This window comes from Cnephaeus nilssonii, assembly GCF_951640355.1.
Source record: "Cnephaeus nilssonii genome assembly, chromosome: 1".
Taxonomy (NCBI): Eukaryota; Metazoa; Chordata; class Mammalia; order Chiroptera; family Vespertilionidae; genus Cnephaeus; species Cnephaeus nilssonii.
The window spans coordinates 96432986-96452994 of NC_137072.1; the positions used below are offsets into that span (position 1 = coordinate 96432986).

The window sequence follows — 20009 nt, forward strand, 5'->3', positions numbered from 1 at the left end:
TAAGCACATTTTGTATGCTAGGAACTGTGGCAATTGCTAGTTTTACATTGATAAACCAAACAAATCTTTTCTATATTCAAGTGTCTAAGGATCTATCATGGGAGATGGATAAAGCAAAACAGATATATAATGACAAAATCTGTGAAGTCTGACTCAAGAAATGGAGCAGGAGACCCAGGGACCTGAAGGATCCACCTGGTGGTCAGGGATGGCTACTCAGAAGGAGTCACTTTCAAGTTGAGATCTCACGGATAAGGAGCCAGCCACATCACAATCATGTCACTCATTCATTCCACAGATTCTTTTTTTTTTAAGTGCCCTATTTCTCTCTGGGTTAGTTGCTGGTCCTACAGTAGAGAATGAAACGTTCTTGAACTTTGTCCTTGTAACACCTAAGGGCTGGTGTTACAAGGAGAAAAGACGTTACGCACGTAGACAAATATACAGTATATTTATAATGGGAGATTGTATTCAGAGCTATGAGGAAAAAGCGGGAGAATAATTTTGTGATCTGCTCTGAATTGGCTTATCAGGGGAGGAATGTCTGTAGGCGGTATAGGTGAAATTCTGAAAGATAAGGAGTAGTTAGCCTAGGGAATGAATGGAGCGATAGGGGGAGGTTCTAAAGCCTCTTTCGCCCATAAATGTTGATTTCTTTTATAATAAAACAGAATATTTTACGTGACTGCGCTTTATTTTACCACCATTCTCAATGTAAGGCTGGGGGGGCTCAAACAAATCTTGTTTTACAGAATTACTGTGGAGTCCTTTGGGAAGATGTGTGTTTACCTGCCTTTAAGTATGACAGAGGTCAGCATGAAAGGAATGCACAGTGATTTTGTTTAATGTATTATTATTGTGTGTTTGCTTAATGTTCTTTACTTTTTAATTTTAATGCTGGGAATTTGGAGAACCCTTGGGTTGCTGAAAGAAGTGAAAACCTGGTGGATGTTGTAATGTTAGGAAAACCAATTGCAGACCATTAGAAGTTAAGAAGCCGAAAGAAGAGGGAATAAGATAGAAAGAGGGCTGGCTAGTTAGTTGTGGTCTATGATCTACACGTTCTTATGATGTCATAATTCAGTGCTTATATGTGAGAATGTTGTCTGCACTGATGAACTTTGAAACTTTTCTCCATTTGATCCGATTTTCTCTAATTTTATTTTAAGCAGAATAAATTGGCTAAGGATGAGTGTGGGAGGCATAATGGATGTGTGGTACTCAGGGAAAAGCCCAGAAGGAAAATTCTCTACACATTCTGAATTTTTTTTCTATCTTTAAATCTTCTAGAAAACGACAGAAAGTCATGCCAATTCCTTATCTTAAACATGCCAGAACAGTGCAAAAGGAACAGATAGACAGTGGTTTTTCCCCCTTTGTGTAGAGGTGAATTTTTTCAAAAAGTTAGTTTTCATATCTGTGTTAAAAGCTAAAAGTATCTGGATTGTGTCAGTCCACACTGAGAGGTCACGTAGAAAGTAGGATTTTCAGAACCTTCAGGATTGTCTGTCTTCAGGAAAGGAGACGAAAACGAGACAGAACAGAAAAAAGACCAAGTAGAAATGTTTTTTTACTTTTCCCTTGTAACCAGAAAAAGTTTTTTTATTTTTTTCTTTTAAGCTTAACTTGGAAACCCGTGATGCCATTATTTTGCTTTGTTCCTCATCTTAATGTCCATTTTAAATGGCATTTTCCTTTCATATAATTATTTTTCAAAACATGTTAATGAATTTTGGGTGATTGTAAATGATTCTCTATGTGGACAGGGCTTTTTTAGCTTATTAGATCATAATTAGTTTATCTATATAAATCCGACTGACAAAGCTTTATTATTTTAGCAAAATATTATTCATTCTCCAAAGCAGAAATGGAGGTAAAAATAAGTGTTTCAAGCTTAATGAGGGATGAAAGTTCTGTTATCTTCATGAAGGGGAATGGTTATGCTGATAGGGGGGTGTCTGACAATACTTTGTTTTGCACTCAACCTTACAAATGTGGGTGATAACACTGTTAACAGTGTCATTGTTTTAGACTCCTATATAGGTGCTTAGAAAGTGCCATCACACATATTTTTTTCTCTTTGTGTACTGTTGCCAAACTGTGCATTGTTATAGCCTATTGTTTTCTGCACTGTTTAATAGCAAGTGGGAATGTACTCAATGCAGTCACCTTACAAACCTATTTAAAATTCCAGTTCATGGTACTTAAATGTAAAATAACAATTTCATATGTTTTACAGAAAACGCATGTTTCAGAAGAGATGGGTGAAATTTGATGGCTTTAGCATTTCTTATTACAATAACGAGAAGGTAAGTACATTTTACAGTTTTCAAAGATTGCTTTACGCATCCTAAGTGTACTTCAGTAAACCAAGCAAGCGACATTTGTTTTTTTTGAGAACATGAGTTGGATTATCGCATGAAAAGAATTATAATAGGGTAAAATACTCTTCATAATTTAACTTTTTCTTGAAACATAAAATTGGAATAAAAAACACACACCTTAGATAAATAACAGTTATTTATGGAGTATCTCGTATAGCCTACAGGAATTGCTATGAGCGATATACAGATGAACAAGGAAATGCCTTTATCCTAGAGAGCACCAAGCAGTGTTTGCAAAATTACATCACGGTAGGGGATTGCAAAGCAAGGAGAGTTACTCTGTATTCTGAAAGGGCTTGTGGAAGAAACAAAGAAGGCTTCTTGCATGGGATTTCATTTGCTATTTGTCTTGAAGAAAGGAATGTTTGTACATGGAGAAAATAAGAAATGTTCGTGTAAAGAGAAATTAGTGGGAACAGGACTTGATAGCAGAAAGAACAATGAGATGCTCAGATGGAAAATCCATTCTACTATGGATGTAGTTTTCTCCAATTGGGGCATAGTGTATGTTAAGGAAACTTTGGGAGATGAAACTGAGAAGGATGTTTGGAGTTAGAACTCACTGAAAATCTTGACAATTATGTTACAACTAGAGGCCTGGTGCACAAATTTGTGCATGGGTGGGTTCGGGCTGGCCCGTCCCGATGGGGGCCCATTGGGCCGAGCTGACAGGAGGGAGGGGCCGTGGGTGGTTGGCCGTCTGTCCCCGTCTCCGATTGGGGTGGGCGGACTGATTGGGAGCAGGGCTGGCTGTGGGGAGGGGCTGAGGGTGGTTCGGTCCCACTTGATTGGGGTATTAGGGGTCGTTCAGGGGCGGGGCCAGGCAGGGCAGTGGGGGGATTGATCAGGGCCTGGATCAGGCCAGTTGGCTGCCGCAGTGCATGTCATAGCCACTCATCATTCCGGTTGTTCTGCTCGCTGCACTGTTCCGGTTGCTGGGCTTTCATATATGTAGACTAGAGGCCCGGTGCATGAAATTCGTGCACTGGCAGGGGGTGGTCCCTTAGCCCGCCCTACACCCTCTTGCAGTCCAGGACCCCTCAGGGGATGTCCACCTGCTGGCTTAGGAATGGGCCTAAGCTGACAGTTGGAAATCCCTCTCGCAGTCTGGGACCCCTCGCTCCTTATCTCCCGCCTGCTCGCTGCTCCTTACCAATCGGCTTGCTGCTTCTTAGCACTGCCACGGAGGCAGAAGAGGCTCCCACCACCGCCACTGTGCTAGCCAGCCATGAGCCCTATCTTTTTGTGTAGTTGTCTGTGGGCCAACTGCTCTCTTCCTTCTCACTTAGGGCGAGCAGCATGTGAGGGCAGAACATGCTGTTGTGGAACGCAGAGGGCTTCTAGGTGCTGAGGGGAGTGGCCGGGCACACAGGGTGAGAGGTGGACACACAGGACACTATCTCACCCAATTGTGGGGCAGGCTGGCCGGCCTTCATCTGCCTGACCCCACCCAGGGAGGGACCAAGCAGGGTGTCCGCCTCTCCATTCTCCATCCTTCTATCTGTGACACCTGTCACCCTGGCCAGGCCTCCCCCAAAGTGAGTTTACCTCAATCCCTGAATGTCAAAGGGCACGGGGCGGTGGGGGCACCTCCACTCCAATGCCTCCTGATTCCCAGCAGCAGGACCTGGTCGACAGGACCTGGTCTCAGAACGGTGGCCACAGCTGCAGAACATAGATCTGTTTCAAGAAAAGTTGGGAATGCAGACTTTTGTATGAGCCCCTATTTCAAAAGGTGGCAGCTTATTCACATTGTGGCAAAGACACCTTCAAGAGTAACATAAGTGGGTAAAGTCAGGGCCAAACAGGGCCATTTCCTCATCCAATCTCTCTGAGGCACGTGGACAGAACCAAGTCTCAGCTCTTTGCAGGACACTTCCAGGGTTTTTTTAAGCCTAAAGGACAGTAGTCTGTCTCCATTCTTATTCTTTGGGATTTTTTCATCGTTGGATAAAAGGATATGTACATTGGGGCAATCCTCTCGAGATACAATATTCCAGTTGCACCCATGTGACAACAACAGCGCCCCTAAGAGGGAGGGAACCAAGAGATGGGGAGCAGGGAATTCTGAAAACCAAAGCAAAGGTTCAGAACACGGAAGAAGTCCTTGGTGTTCTGCTGAGAAACTTGGACTCCTTCCTCTGCGGTCACACAACTGTCACACACCAGGCAGTCACTCAGAAATATCTTGGCATTGGCCAACTTATGGAATTCTCCCTACTCTCCGTTCTCCTGAGCCAGACTCCAGACATTGACTGCGGCATTCTCTTGGTCATCGTTTTTTTTTTGTTTGTTTGTTTTTTTCCCCAAAAATGTTACAAAGTTTATATGAATTTAACATACAAAGATGCAGCCTTCTTTGTAGGAACAGGTTAGGAAGGGGTGGTTAAGTAAGGCACACGGAGCTGTAGCAAGCACCAGCTGTGGGGAGGGCCAAGGGGGAGAGGAAGTTGGCACTGCGGCTGAGGCCCTAGAGCCCTTGCTGGGGAAGTAGGGATCCCCTCAGAGTGCCATGTTCTGAGGGTGAACTAATTGGTCAAGCTGAGGCAGAGGTGGGTGGCCATATCAGCCATCTTTGGTGCTGTTTACCCTTTCCCACCCCAGCTCTGTTGTAAAACCCCAGAGCCCAGGATTCCAAAGGCCCCATCCAGAGCAGAGGCCCTGGAAGGGGGTGAGAGGAAGTGAGTAGGGCAAGTTTGAAAGCCGATATGCCTGTGTGCTTGAGGGATGGCCGGAGACAGTGGTGAGAGGTAGCAGGGAAGGGCTCTCATACATACCCTCCTGTGGGGGCCACAGGTGAAGGAGGCCAGGGAGTAGGGTAGGGATGGGGCACCATGGCCCCAGCCTCTTAGGCATCTCTGTCTGTCCTCTGCGGTGTACATGGAGGAAAGGGCTGCCTCTGAGGAGGGGCCAGGCCAGGCCAGGTGACCATCTTGAGTTCTGGCTGAGGTGATGGTCCTCACCCTAAGATGCTGTCTAACTGGTGATGGACCCAGGACTGACTCCCGCCGCTGCTGCAGCCAGGACCCAGGACTGACTCCCGCTGCCGCTGCAGCCAGGACCCAGGACTGACTCCTGCCCATGTAGCCTGCTTTTCGGTCATCCATCTGGTCGTTTAGGTCATGATGGACCCTGGCTCTTTATATATTAGGATATTTGCACAAATGCAAAGTTAGAGAAAACAAAAATTAAAGATGCTAACAGTTGTCAGATCCAAGTGGAGGATACATGGGTATTCATTGTACTGATCCTTCAATCTCTTTGTGTTTAAAAATTAATTTCCTTAATCAAAAGTTGGAACCTAATAAGTATACCATATTTTAGTTAAATGAAATCAGATAATTTTATAGTCTTAAAATTTTAACATACTCATTTAACACTTATCCACATTCTCTTATTTATAATCTAACGTTATTTTTCCCTTATTTAGAGATTTCCACTGTCTAATATTGGTGATATTTGTGCTTGACGAGAGATTTATATTCCCTTTCGTATATTGGTTCTTCAGTGCTGCAGGCAGAAGAGAGTATGGTTTTAGACAGAAGATAACAGAGGGCACCGTACAACACTAGGAATGATAGAGGGCAAAGGGCAACCCGCAGGGAGCTTTTCTGTAATAAAACTTAGTTTTTGCTTAAAAAAAAAAAAACAGAAGAATAGTCTAGAGAAGTGCTAATTCCTTGGTTTCACTTTGCAGTGATCCAGATAAAACATCAAATAGGTTTCAGTACACCTCTTGGGAATTTGCAAGATAGATGAATATTTTTTAATAGCTGGTTTTCTGCTTTAACTACGGTTTTTAGTTTATTTTTGTATTTAATTTTTTATTTTTTTTAATATGTTTTTATTGATTTTTAGAGAAAGAGGAAGGGAGAGGAATAGAGAGATAGAAACATAGATGAGAGAGGAACATCCTCCATTGGCTGCCTCCTGCATACCCCCTACTGGGGATGGAGCCTGCAACCTGGGCATGTGCCCTGATCAGAAATTGAACCCGTGACCTCTTGGTTCCTGGGTCGATGCTCAACCATTGAGCCACACCTGCGGGGCTATTTGTGTGTTTGAATGTTGAGACAGTTTCTTTGCCCGAGGAGGTACAATGTGGTCTCTGTATCTGATGGAATATGACCCCTAGTTTTCTTCAGTACCTGTGCCCTTCTCTGGTCTCATTGGAATGAGGAGGAGAACTATTCAGGAATGAGACAGGCTTCCATGCCATGAAGCTCTGTTGATGGTGGTATCATTATGGCCGTTTCGGGGAGAGACTTCCTAGTATCTGTGTCCAGCTGGACTCACTCTGTCCTTTTGAAAGCTCATTTCCCGTGCAGTGAGGGGATGAGGGCCTATCACATTTTTAAATATTGATGCAATAAAACTGATGCAACTTCGGTTTAAAATTGAGGACAAAAGTTCACGTTAAGCCCTAGCTGGTTTGGCTCCGTGGATAAAGCATTGGCCTGTGGACTGAAGGGTCCCAGGTTCTATTCCAGTCAAGGGCACATGCCTGGGTTGTAGGCTCAATCCTTGGTGGGGGGCGTACAGGAGGCAGCCAATCGATGATTCTCTCTCATCATTGATCTCTCTCTCTCTCTCTCTCTCTCTCTCTCTCTCTCTCTGAAATCAATAAAATATATTTTTAGAAAGTTCACATTAAAAGGAATTATTATAAATCCTTTAGCTTAACATCAAATTTTTAAAAATTCAAATTGTTCTCTGTGATATTTTCCCCCTTTACTTTTCAGATGATTTGGTTTATCTTGGTGAAAAACAAAACACTGGGATGGGTCTTTCTAAAAGGAGACAGTTTTCTTTCCCACTTTTTATATGGTTTTTAAAAATATATATTTAATTTTTTTTTTTATTGATTAAGGTATTACATATGTGTCCTTATCCCTGCATTGCCCCCCGCCCCACTCATGCCTGAACAAAAACAGATACAGAGATAGAGAAGCATGGATCAGATAGTAAAACCTCAGGGAAGATAGGGAATGGTGGGGGTAAGGGGGAGAGATCAACCAAAGGGCTTGTATGCATGCATATAAGCCTAACCAATGGACACAGACACCAGGGAGGTGAGGGTAAAATATATTTTTATTGATTTCAGAGAGGAACGGAGAGGGAAAGAGAGAGAGAGAGAAAGCATCAATGATGAGAGAATCATTGATCGGCTGCCTTCTGCATGCCCCCTACTGGGGACCGAGCCCACAACCTGGGCATGTGCCCTGACCGGGAATTGAACCATGACCTTGTTCATAGGTCAGTGCTCAACCACTGAGCAACATCAGCCGGGCAGGAGACACAGTTTTTGTTGTGCCCTTTCTGACAGAAGAGGTGAACTGGGAAGAGGGTATTTGAAGACCAGGGAGCAGAAGGCATAGATGCAGTCTTAGCTCCTCTGTCGGTAGGTGTGCCGTTTTAGTGGTCATGTGCACATCTTTCCATGTTTACATGTGTACTTGGGGAGCATGTATTGGGCTTTCAGGAGGCAGTGTGCAGAGTTGCCTGTTTCCCTGGTTTCCTTCCACTTTTCTCAGCACTGCTCAATCATGTCTCCACAAGGACTTTTCATTGTGTTACTGAAAATGGCAGCATCCCCATAGCCTTGATATCTTATCACCTGCCAAGAAATGGAGCTCACCCCCACTCTCACTCAGCTGTGGGCAGAATTGCCCTGTGGTCGTTTCATTGTCTGAAAGTGGTAGATAAATGACAAACTTGACCTACATATCTGTGTGTTACAGGCTCAAGGGATGCTTTAAAATTACTTCTTTTAAGGAAAATTTCACACTCTGGAAAACATAGTCATTTTGAGCCTGTTGTCATTGAGTTGTTATTTCTAAATTGTCTTTAGTCTTTAGTGTGTGTTGTTTAGAGAGGAACATAAATGCAACTCCACAGTGTTAAAAATTATGAGATTTATCTTGTAATCATCCCGTGACAGATTATAAATGAGCCATTAGAGAAACTACAACTTCCTGAGGTTAAAGTGACACAGTATTTAGCATGTTAAGTACATTTTGATCATTTCTGGATAATTGTTCTTCTATTACTTTCTATAGATACTTATTAGATATAATTTCATTATTACAGGCATGTAGGTAAGTTGTTACTTTTTTAAGGACTTGTTTTTTTAATCACTTTAAAGATATCTAGAGGAAGGAAAAACATCTCCTTTTTAAAATTCCTGTTTCTTTTTCTATAATGCTACTTGATTTTTTTTCTACTGAAAAATGAGTTAATGCTAATATTTTATTCAATAAATAATCATTTCACTGGAAATATCCTATCTAATAAAGAGGGAATATGCTAATTGACCATTACTCCGTCACAAAGATGGCTGCACCCACAGCTGAGGCCAAGTTCCCATAAGGAGCCTTAACGAGCAATCAGCAGAGACCTGAGGCTACGCCCTCCCCCGCTCCCGTGGGGCTTGACAGGGGACCTCAGGCTGTGTCCCCCACCCGGCAGGGCTTGACAGGGAATCTCAAGGTGTGCTTCCTGTCCTGGAGCTGGGCCAGGGGACCTCAGGCTGCTCCCCCCCACCCCAGCACCAGGCCGGAGGACCTCAGGCCACACCCCCCACCAGGTTGGGCTTGACAGGGGACCGCAGGCTGTGCCTCCCACCTTGGCACCTGGCCGGGGGACCTCAGACTGCACCCCCCGCCTGGCGGGGCTTGACGTGGGACCTCAAGGTGCACCCTCAGTGCTGGGTCGGGGGAACTCAGGCCGCACCCCCACCCCATGGGGCTTGATGAGGGACCTGAGGCTGTGCCCCCCTCCTGGTGCTGGGCCGGGGGACCTGAGGCTGTGCCCCCCCATCTGGCGGGGCTTGACGGGGGACCTCAGGCCAATGCCCCCCACCCAGCGGGGCTTGACAGGGAATCTCAGACCGTGTTCCCCACCTGGCGGGGCTTGACAGAGGACCTCAAGGCATGCCCCCCGTCCCAGTCTGGGCTGGGGGACCTCAGGCCACGCCCCCCATCCTGGCGCTGGGCCAGGGGACCTGAGGCTATGCCCCCTGCCCGGCAGGGCTTGACAAAGGTAGGATTGGCTGGGTCTGGATCTAGCCCAATGGGGGGGCCGGCCGGTCTGGGTCTCGATTTTGAGGTGCATGTGGGTGGGCGGGGACTTGACTCTGGGTCCCGTGGTGTGCCCCATACTCTGACAGGAGGAAGGTTTTCATATACATTTTACTAATTTTCTTTCCTCTCTGACACTTCTATCATAGAGAAAGGGCAAATAGCAATATTAAATTATTTCCTCTAATTAACCCCCTTTTAATGTGCATGAATTTCATGCACCAGGTCACTAGTACCTTTATAAGCTCCTTTACCTAATTCTTAGGCAAACTGAAATTGGAGAATGGATCACCTAAAGGATACAGTACAGATGTTTTGGACATTCTAGATTTTTGACTGTTTAGTCTCAACCACTTGCAGCCAAGAGAGGCCTCATACTGTCCCCAGGGGTGCTGTGCCCTTTCCCAGGCCTTAGGTTGCCTCACAATAGGGAGACATCCCCCGGACCCCTTCATTCCTGGAGCACTTAGTGATCTAGTATTGCCTGGTATTGCATTGTAACCCACAGTTATTGGATTTCCTTTGTTCAAGCCAGTCATTTCATTTATTTCTTGGCAATGGCCTTTTCAATAGTGTCTGGACACACTGTGGGAACCTGGCCCATGTCTTTTCATCTCCATGTTTTTGCTCTTTCCTCTCAACTTTCCTGCCCATTGCCATCCATGAAAACCCTGTACAGACTTGTAGACCCACCTTTTTGCCCTCCTCTGTGAACCTGTTCTTTTCTCCAACTGTGACAAACGAACAAGACGCAAGAAAGGTTAGAGGGAAGACAAGCTGAAAGTGCGGAGGCAGACCAGGAGGTGTGCAGTAACTCAGGCGCTCATTTACCAGGTGTGGGCTGTATAGGCCAGCGGAGGGATTCAAAGAAGGACTTTAGAAACATATTAAACACTAGAGGCCCGGTGCATGAAAATTCATCCACTGGAGTGGGGGTCCCTCAGCCCGGCCTTACCCCTCTCATAGTCTGGGAGCCCTCAGGGGCAGGAGGGCCAGCAATCAGGGGAAGGTGACGCCCCATCACACCTCTGCTGTTGCCACTGCCGGCAGCACAAGCCTTAGCTGGCCCTGGTTACCTGCGCCTCGGGTGGCCCTGGGTGGCTGGGCAGCCACCATCCGAGACTTGCCTGCACCTCGGGCTGGCCCTGGGGGGCTGGGAGGCCGAGGAGACTGGGGAAATCTGGAGGCAGGTGCACCGAGCAGCCGAGTGCCTGCCGCCCTGGCAGTGCTGAGGGGACTGGGTGCCGCCATCTTGTGACTGTGGGCACCGCCAACTGCCATCTTTGAGGGTGTGGCAGTCAATTAGCATATTCCCTCCTTACTGGCTGTGGGTGCTGCCATTTCTGAGGGTGGGACAGTCAATTAGCATATTCCCTCCTTATTGGCTGTAGGCGCCGCCATCTTGTGATGGTGTGAGGATCAATTAGCATATTCCCTCTTTATTAGATAGGATGAGCTGTCAGAGTTTGGTATAACTGTGATTGATTGGACATAGAATTCATTCATTCAGAAAATATTTATACAAAACTGATTTGTGAAAGGTGGTGAGGAAAAGAGACGTGTGACCACAGTCTGTTTGGGGAGACTGTATTAACCAAATGGTCACACAGTAAATATAAAAATCATCATTTGAATTATATTTAGTGCTTGTTATAAAGGAAAGGTACAGGTTGCTATTAGCTTAAATTAGGGTTACCTGCCTGGGCGAGGACGAAGGACTGAGAGAGGAGGCTGGTCAGAAAGGCTTTCTGCAGGAGCATGTAATACACTGAAATGCAAAAAGTCATAGGGGCATCTTTAGTTGTGTGAAGTTGGGTATGAAAAACATTCCTCCAGAAATAAGTCAGACAGAAAAAGTTAAGAACCGTATGATTTCACTGATGTGGCATATAAAACTGAAAGCAACTAATGAACAAACAAGACAAACAAAAACTCATAGACACGGACAGCAGCAAGGTGGTTATCAGAGAGAGCGGGTGGGTGGGCTGGGTAGTAAAGGGTGTATAGGGGGTCAAATATATGGAGATGGACGAAGATTTGACTTTGGCTGGTGGGCACACAATACAATATACAAAGGATGTATCATAGAACTGTACACTTGAAAACTATATAATTCATTAACCCAATAAATTTAATTTTAAAAATGCTTTAAAACCATTCCTTAAAGAATAAACAGTGTGCAAAAGGTGTGTTTAAGGGACCTCAGGAAGGTCACTGTGACTGGGAAGAGTGGAGTCAGGGAGAAGTAGGGAACAAGTTGACACTAGCTGAAGGGAGAGTCCCAAGTTATGTGGGTCAAAAGGTCAGCACAGGTCAAAGACTGTTCTGTTAAAGACTGATTGACTAGAAGAGTAATATTTTAATGGACAGATATAGAGGCACAGTATATTTTGAGGAGATAATTGAGTTTTAAAGTTTGAGGTGCTGATGGTACAGTTATATGCACTGTTGATAACTCGAAATATGGGAGTGAAGTTGACTGAAATGGATAAGGAAGGAAGGAGCAGATTTTGGAATACTCTGCATAAAATTGGTAGTTGAAATAGCAAGAAGGGAAGATAGAAAAAGGAAAATAACAAGAAGATACTTTGTAAGGGAAGATACTCATTTCCCTCTTCTTTTTCTGAGAGGTTGTCTACTCATCTTTCTAAATCACAGTTCAAATAGCACATTCAGTTTTTTAAAAATGTTTTTATTGATTTTTAGAGAGAGAGGAAAGGAGAGGGATAAAGAGATAGAAACCTCGATGAGAGAGGAACTTCATCGATTGGCTGCCTCCTGCATGGCCCCTACTGGAGATTGTGCCTGCAACCTGGGCATATGCTCTGACCTAGAACCAATCTCTTGGTTCATGGGTTGATTCTCAGCCACTGACCACACCAGCCAGGCTCACATTCAGTTTTGGTAGGATTTTGATGAATCCATAAAGGGATGGGAGATTGGAACAGAGGCTCTGGAGGAGAAGAAACTGTCAAAGAACTAAGGAAATGCCACAGTAGTACAATATATTCTCTCAACTAGCCGAGGATAAACCTCCCAGAGGACTGCCGTGTTGTTGACAGTGACTGTCCCTTGCTGTCTGCTAGGTACAGCAGTTTACCCCTGGGGGAATATGAACTTGGCTTTTGTTCTCTGCATGGAATGGTTGAGTACATTATTCTCCTAGATTTTCCTTTCCAGCACAGGGCCCATGAAACACTGTACCCTTAGTAAACAGCGGACTTTGTGTGGCAGTCATTATGCCAAATGGTTTAGGAGGGTCCAGGTAAATGAAGACAGAGTTACCAGGAGCCTTAAGAATGATGCTCTTGAGCAAAATTATGATCTGTATATATCGATTGCAAACAGCCACATCCATATTTTTTTCCTTCTTTTGTCATTGGGGAATAAGAAGTGAAGTGATGCAGTTATGAGATTAAGATCATCATCATCAGAGCATTGAGTAACATGAATAATTGATATAATCTAGCAGTCTTGTTTCTTAGATATATTATTGTTGTTCATAATATGTAAGAGCAGTCATTTTGAAATGGTTCAGTTACAGTACCTGTTATGGCCAGCAGATGCCTGCAAACACCATAAAATCATTTTGACCAGATTGTTTTAAAGACCAAACTGCTGTTCTTCAGAGCTATATATGTAATGCTAGTCTAGTATGATTGCTTGTATTTCATTCTTTGCCTTTTAATTCTAGATGTAGAGACTATTGAAGACATTTTACTTGAAAGGAACATTTAATATTTTCTTTCTGGGAGTATTCAGTGTATATTAGGATATCTACTCTTTGTATGTCATTTAAACAATGTAGATGAAACCGTGAAAGAGAAGCACTTGTAAATGTTGTGCCATTCTTTTTTCCCCCCCAATAAGATCAAAAGAATTTTAATGTCTTCTTTTGTGTATCTTTTTCTCTAACCAATGTAGGAGAAGTATTCAAAAGGAATAATACCCCTTTCTGCTATATCTACAGTACGAGTTCAAGGAGACAACAAATTTGAGGTTGTTACAACACAAAGAACTTTTGTTTTTAGAGTAGAAAAAGAAGGTAAGATTATTTCTTTGTCCCTATGAAAACACTCGCAGATGTTCAAGAAATCTTTAAATATGTTACTTTTAAATAATTTACGTTTTATGTTAATTTTTTGAATGCCATAAGCAAGTTGACAAGTATTTATTCACTATTCTTGCATGCAGCTTATACTTAGTGAGGATCTACTAAGGGTCAAGGACTATTCTAAATTCTGAGTATATAGCAATGAAAAAAAGGAGACAAACATCTCTGCTCTTATGGGTAATAATGCAAAGTAATTATTTAATATGCAAAAATCCGCTTTTCTTGCCATCCCAAGGTTGGTTTCACAGCAGGCTTTAACTGAACACACAGACACACTAGTCGTTCTAACATGGATTTTGCAGCATCTTTTCTTTTTCTTTAATATTTTCACCTGCATCAGCTGCTACAGGTCACTTGATGGTGAAAATTGATGTAATGGTGGTTTGGGGATATAATCTAAACCAGACGTTCTCAAACTATGGCCCGTGGGCCACATGCGGGTATTTTTGCCCTTTTGTTTTTTTACTTCAAAATAAGATATGTGCAGTGTGCATAGGAATTTGTTCATAGTTTTTTTTTAAACTATAGTCCGGCCCTTGAGTGGTCTGAGGGACAGTGAACTGGCCCCCTGTTTAAAAAGTTTGAGGACCCCTGATAAACCTTTAAACCTTCTCTAACTTTCTGGTTGGGAGAGAAGGAGCTAGAGCCAGGGGAATTAAGATTTTCTGTTGTGTATTTTGATTGACTACCTATAGCATCATTACTATAAACACCACTACTTTTAAATAATATAGGTAAGGTTCTATTCATTAATTAAATAGGATTTTAACTTATTATAAAGCCCACTTTTAGGATAGATTATAGCTCAACTAGATTTTTAAAAGTACTTTTACTTGTTGCTACTTAGTTATTTGAATAATGGTGATATGAAAAACTTACTCATTTTCACAATAGTTTCATGATATATATAGGTATTATAATTATTCCATTTTACACATATGAACATTCACTTTCTATAAACTGCAACTATATTAACTGTTACAGAGCAATATTTATTTATTTTTAAACTGCTAGATTCCTAGAACATGCGCTTGGGCATGGCACATAGAAAACATTCCATAAATATTATTTATTTCTCGAAAGCTTCCTATATTGCTTGGGATAGTCAGTAAATGAGTAAGTCCCAGCCGCTGTTTATATTGGAGCAGCTTTTGTCCAACGGTGACTCACTTACCACTTGAGAGAGCAACTTAGTGGTTTCTAATGGTGTAACAAAAACAAACAAACAAAAAATACCCAAACAAAACATAATACCAAACAAACATAAAAAAGAGTAAGAAATACCAAAGTACATTGCTTCTGGTGCCTCTAAATAACTTACTGTGAAACATACCGATGCATACATTGCACCCATGTAACGTGAAAGTGTCTCTTACTTGCTGTTAGACAAACGTTGAGCGCTTTCCCAGGGGCTGACACAGCATGTCCAGGTGCCTACGTGTGGCTCTCGGCCTGTTTCCGTGCACACAGTCTTGTTAGATCCCAACCACCGTCATTCACTGACATCTCCTCTCGCAGCTGTCTGTGCCTCAGTGGCAGGGCGGAGCTGTTGCAGCACAGCCTGAATGGCCAGGAGAGCCTGAGATACTTACTGTCGGCCCCTTTACAGGAAGAAAGCTCGCCAACCCCTGTCCTGTCCTGGAGCACTCTATATAGACCTGCTGCTTATGTGAGGAGCCACTTTTTGTGATTCGTTGCCTAAAAATTCAGAAAGTTATCCACAGTTGTGATACTCGATATGGAACTTGTCTCTGAAATCGTGGTTTTCTCTGAGGCTATTTCTTCAAACACATGGCGCCGCTCCTCGTGGCTGGCTCTCACAGCGATCTTTCCTTCTGCTTTGGTTTCCAGGGCCCCGAAGGTGACTGCCTGGGTCTTTGAAGTGCTTATCACCTTCCCCTTGGCCTGTCAGAGTGAATTCCACACTTGCCACGTGGCCTGCATTTTAAGATAGACATGCCGAGTAAAGTTTCCACATTGTTTAGCCATATTTACTTGCTGCCGTTAAAGGCTAAACAGGCACACTTTCTTTAAGTGGAATTTGTCAACCCACACATTTAAAAGTTACGTGTTTATAGTGGACCCTTGAGTTCGTCTGTGATACATAGTTCATCTTTGTGATAGGAACTTAGTATAACAATTCCGTTAACTTTGTTATAAATTATTTTTAAATAAGTTTAGGTCTTTAATTTTTGAAAGCGTGAAAATACTGCTTTAGTGAAAGTGGAGACTCTATTCACATAGAATTACTGAAGGTAATTTTCAAGTTATTTTCATTGAAAGTCATTTTTACAGAGTAACAAGTCACGTTTTTAAAGGTAAGTGGATGTAGCCGGTCACAGTGGATCAGGGGTTGAGCATCGACTTAAGAACCAGGAGGTCATGGTTCGATTCCTGACCAGGGTATATGCCTGGGTTGCGGGCCCGAGCGGGAGGGTGTGCATGAGGCAGCCGATCAATGATTTTCTCTCATCATTGATGTTTCTATCTCTCTCTCCCTCTCCATTCCTCTCTGAAATCAATAAAAATTTATTAAAAAAATAAAATAAAGATAAGTGGATGTAACGATGTGTGTGTTGTCTGTGTGTGTGTGTGTGTGTGTGTGTGTGTGTGTGTGTGTGTATGTGTACGTGTACATATACATAAATGCTATATGAGTGTCCATATCTTTAGTATGGAACCTTCAACAAGATACTAAATATGTTTCATTAAGTGTTGTTTTTCTTCCATGTATACAAATGATTACTTTTTATTTTGTGGGAACTGAGAAATCAATCAAATGAAATATGGTTTATGAAAGATTTGACTTAATGAATTTTAAGCCAAATTAAACTTTGCTTCCATCTATCCATCATACAAGACCAACATTTAGAACAAAAAGAGGAAATGGTTTCCTCTCCTAACCGAGATGAATTCTTCATTTTGGGCAGGAAGGTTCTGAGTGACCTACATACCTCAGCTCCCCGTCTCCCCTGCAACCAGTGTCACTCCTTCCACACTGCTGCGTAGCCCCCTGCTAAGACAGGGTTACAATTCGGCATCTTTTCCCCACACATTTTCAAAGGCTCAATTCCCCCCGGTTGCCTCGTGCAATACTGTCATTCTCTTAGTTGAAATAATAACATTTTAAAAATGCTCTTCCTCATATAGAAAACGTAGCCTGATTCCTTTTGTCCTCAAGCAGAGCCATGGGCACTGGTCATAGAAGCTAAGGATCTCTTCATTTAGTCTTTATCCCCTTGGCACCTGTGGACACATGCAGATGTGTTACTGCACACATTCAGAAAGCAGGTGATGTTTGAGTGCACGGTTCTCAGCGTTAAAGCGGGGCTTGAGAATTCCGCGGGGTCCCACCCCTTCCCAGGCCACTTGCAGCACCGGCTCTCAGCTGCAGGTCCCGTGTTCCTCTCCATCTTCGCCCGTTCTGGACTCCTGGGGGACAGGAAGTGGCAGTCTCCTAGCCATGTTTCTAGAGTCTAGAAATCTAGACCAGGGGTCCTTAAACTTTTTAAACAGGGGGCCAGTTCACTGTCCCTCAGACCGTTGGAGGACCGGACTATAGTTTAAAAAAAACTATGAACAAATTCCTATGCACACTGCACCTATCTTATTTTGAAGTAAAAAAACAAAACGGCAAAAACACCCGCATGTGGCCCGCGGGCCGTAGTTTGAGGACGCCTGATCTAGACTATGCCCACAGCTCTCCAGTGGCCACTGCAATACCGCAAGGCTTCCCCCCCCCCCCCGCCCCTCTTTTTTTCTTTTTAAAGAACACTTGGGCTAAAAAACATCAATTCCCCTTAGTTGTTTTGGGCAAGCAGACTTACCTGTTTTGAAATCGCCAGTGTTTCAGAAGCAAGGCATGGAACATTTACTCCCTGGAGGGAGAGCCGGGCGATGAACAGTGATGAACAGTTCTCGGTTGCATCCTTTGATAGGCTTTTCATGATATAGTCGGCCACATACCGTGAGTCATTTTCCTGTCTTTTTCTCTCTCCTATATCACATCCAGTCCATCAGCAACTCTTATCAGTTTGAGTTTGGAACTATGTCTGTATTCAGGCCAATACTCAAGAGCTCCGCCACTTCCACTCTACTAGTAGTACCAGCCACCACGTGTGTCTGGATCGTTGTAGGAACCGCCCTTGATTGGCGACAGTCATAGTCTCACTACAGCTGTCAGAGCAGTCCCTCAACAAGAAGGTCAGGTCATGGCAGTGCACTCCAGGTGGCCTGCGTCTTTCCATCTCCCTGAGAGGAAAGCCCTCAGGATGCCCCAAAGCCCCACGTGGGTGGTCCTGGTCCCTCTGTCCTTACCTCCTGTGCTCTCCTTATCTGGCCAGACCTGCTGTTGCTTTGGGGTCTTAACACTTGCTGCTTTTTTGTGTGTTTTTTGTTTTTTATTGCAGAATGCTCCTCCTGCAGCCTTCCTCCTGACATGATCTATGACTCCCACTTCCTTTCGGCTTTTGCTCCACCATCACCTTCCTAGGCCTTTTCTATTAGTCTATACAAAATAGCACTTCCCTGTATCCCTCATCTCATTCTTTATTTTATCCAATTGCACTCCTCACTGTGTAACAGGCTTTTCTGTATTTTATCGCCTTCCTTTTTGCACAGAGTGTGGTGAACTCCAGCAGAGCGAGGCCATAATCCGTCTTGTTCCGTCTTCCATTCCTGGTGTTCAGAATAGGTCTTGGACGGTAGTGGGCACTCAGTAAATATTTGTATGAATGATTGGTTATTGGTTTCAAGAACAAGCCCGGTGTGCAATACTTCCTTCCCTAAAATTGATCATGGGTTACTTTGAGGGATTTAAAAAAAACAGTGTTATCATATCAGATTATATCAAAAGTAAGGGTCCATTTAAACTTGGTTAGATTCTGTTATTAAGCTGTCACACAGCCCTTGCATAGTAATGCCTCGTGTAATATATCCTTTGTTGCTAATATTTATGCCTACTACTAAATCCAGTAGTCTGGAGAATATTAAGTCTCTGCTGTTGAATTTTTTAAAAATTTCCTTTTTTGAGGAGTATACCACAGTTGGCATTCCTGGACACCTCAAGAACTAATTTGAGGTTTGAGGGAATTCCTGTTATCTTTTACTTACATTCTAGCATAATTTCAAGAAAGTGGCAATTTGTTTTGTTTCCGCTACTCTCCCCCTGCCCCCTTTTTTTCTTTCTCCCATCTGAAATATTCCACTTTGAGCAGGGTCATATCTAGGTCAGAGCATATTCTCAGAAGGAATGGTGCATAGACACTCAATAAATATTTGTTATTGGAAAGAATAAAAGTACCTTGGTGTGAAGAGCCGGCAAAGCTAGCATAGCATCTAACTTTGCCCAAGACACTTTGCCCAAAGGAAAAAAAATCATTATTTGTTTGGGAATATTGTGACTTACCAAGCATATTTACCATGTCTAAGAAAGCACACATCATACAGCCACATACCAAGTGCAATTTGTAATCCATTTTGTTGTGTTTGAATTGTCTGCGTCATTGTTTATCTCTATTGGTGTAGGTTATTAGAATAAACTGAATGTTACTATTAATTCCTAGTCTTCTTCCTGTTTCCTTCCTATTAGTAGATGAGGCCTTTAGGAGCGAGGTAATTCTTATAGGCTGTAAGGGAACCATTTGTTGAGATGCAGCCATAATTTGTTTAAGTCCAACAGGTGCAATTGCCTGTTTCAAATTATTTCCAGACACTGAGACCTATGCTCATAGTAATCCAGAAGCCACAACATAAAATTATAACCAACATTTCAAACTCAGTGACTTAGGTGGATGAACACAGCCAAACTTTTATACTATTAGCAGGGATATCGTGTGTGAAACTAATGATCATGAGGAATAACCAAGTTAAATGGAAGGTCTGTTGTCATAACTGAAAATATAATAATTATTATGCAATCCGGATCTGTTTATGTGGATGTAAAATGTGGCATAGTTGCTGCCTGTTGACATTGACCTAGTTACTGGAAGGTTTCATGTCTTTTAGTTTATAATAATGCTGGGGAAATTCAGTAAGTATTTTGTCCTGATATATAGGAACAAGCACTGTTACCTGGGGATTATGTAACACCTGCCATACACATTGTTGAATGAGTGTTTAATAAACATTTTGGTTTTGGTCATTAAAGACACAGCTAACTGTTTTTAGTCATCTTGAAGATGGGCAAGAAGGAAGATAATTTTAAAATTAAGACATATTATGACATAACTGTTTTTAGTAGTTTCCAAGGTGAGCAAATACAAAGATAATTAGAATTAAGGATTCTATTATGAAATAACTTTGGACTCATGTTTTAATGTCAGCAAGTCTAATATGGAAACTATGTAATAACTCAATTTACAATGGAGTTATTCTGGCAAAACCTGTCCTGGAAGTCTCTGAGATATTGCCCAATTTCCCCAATTTTTTTTT

General features: G+C 42.9%; 1 protein-coding gene across 7 annotated transcripts in view; it reads left to right on the forward strand.

The window, feature by feature from the left end:
- Positions 1-20009, forward strand: part of ARAP2 (ArfGAP with RhoGAP domain, ankyrin repeat and PH domain 2) — a 172944-nt gene that overhangs the window by 42599 nt on the left and 110336 nt on the right. For all 7 annotated transcript variants that reach the window (XM_079783129.1, XM_079783126.1, XM_079783128.1 and 4 more), the window contains 2 exons: positions 2240-2309; positions 13388-13508. In XM_079783129.1, coding sequence (XP_079639255.1) covers positions 2240-2309; positions 13388-13508 — 191 coding nt within the window. The remainder of the gene's footprint in view (positions 1-2239; positions 2310-13387; positions 13509-20009) is intronic.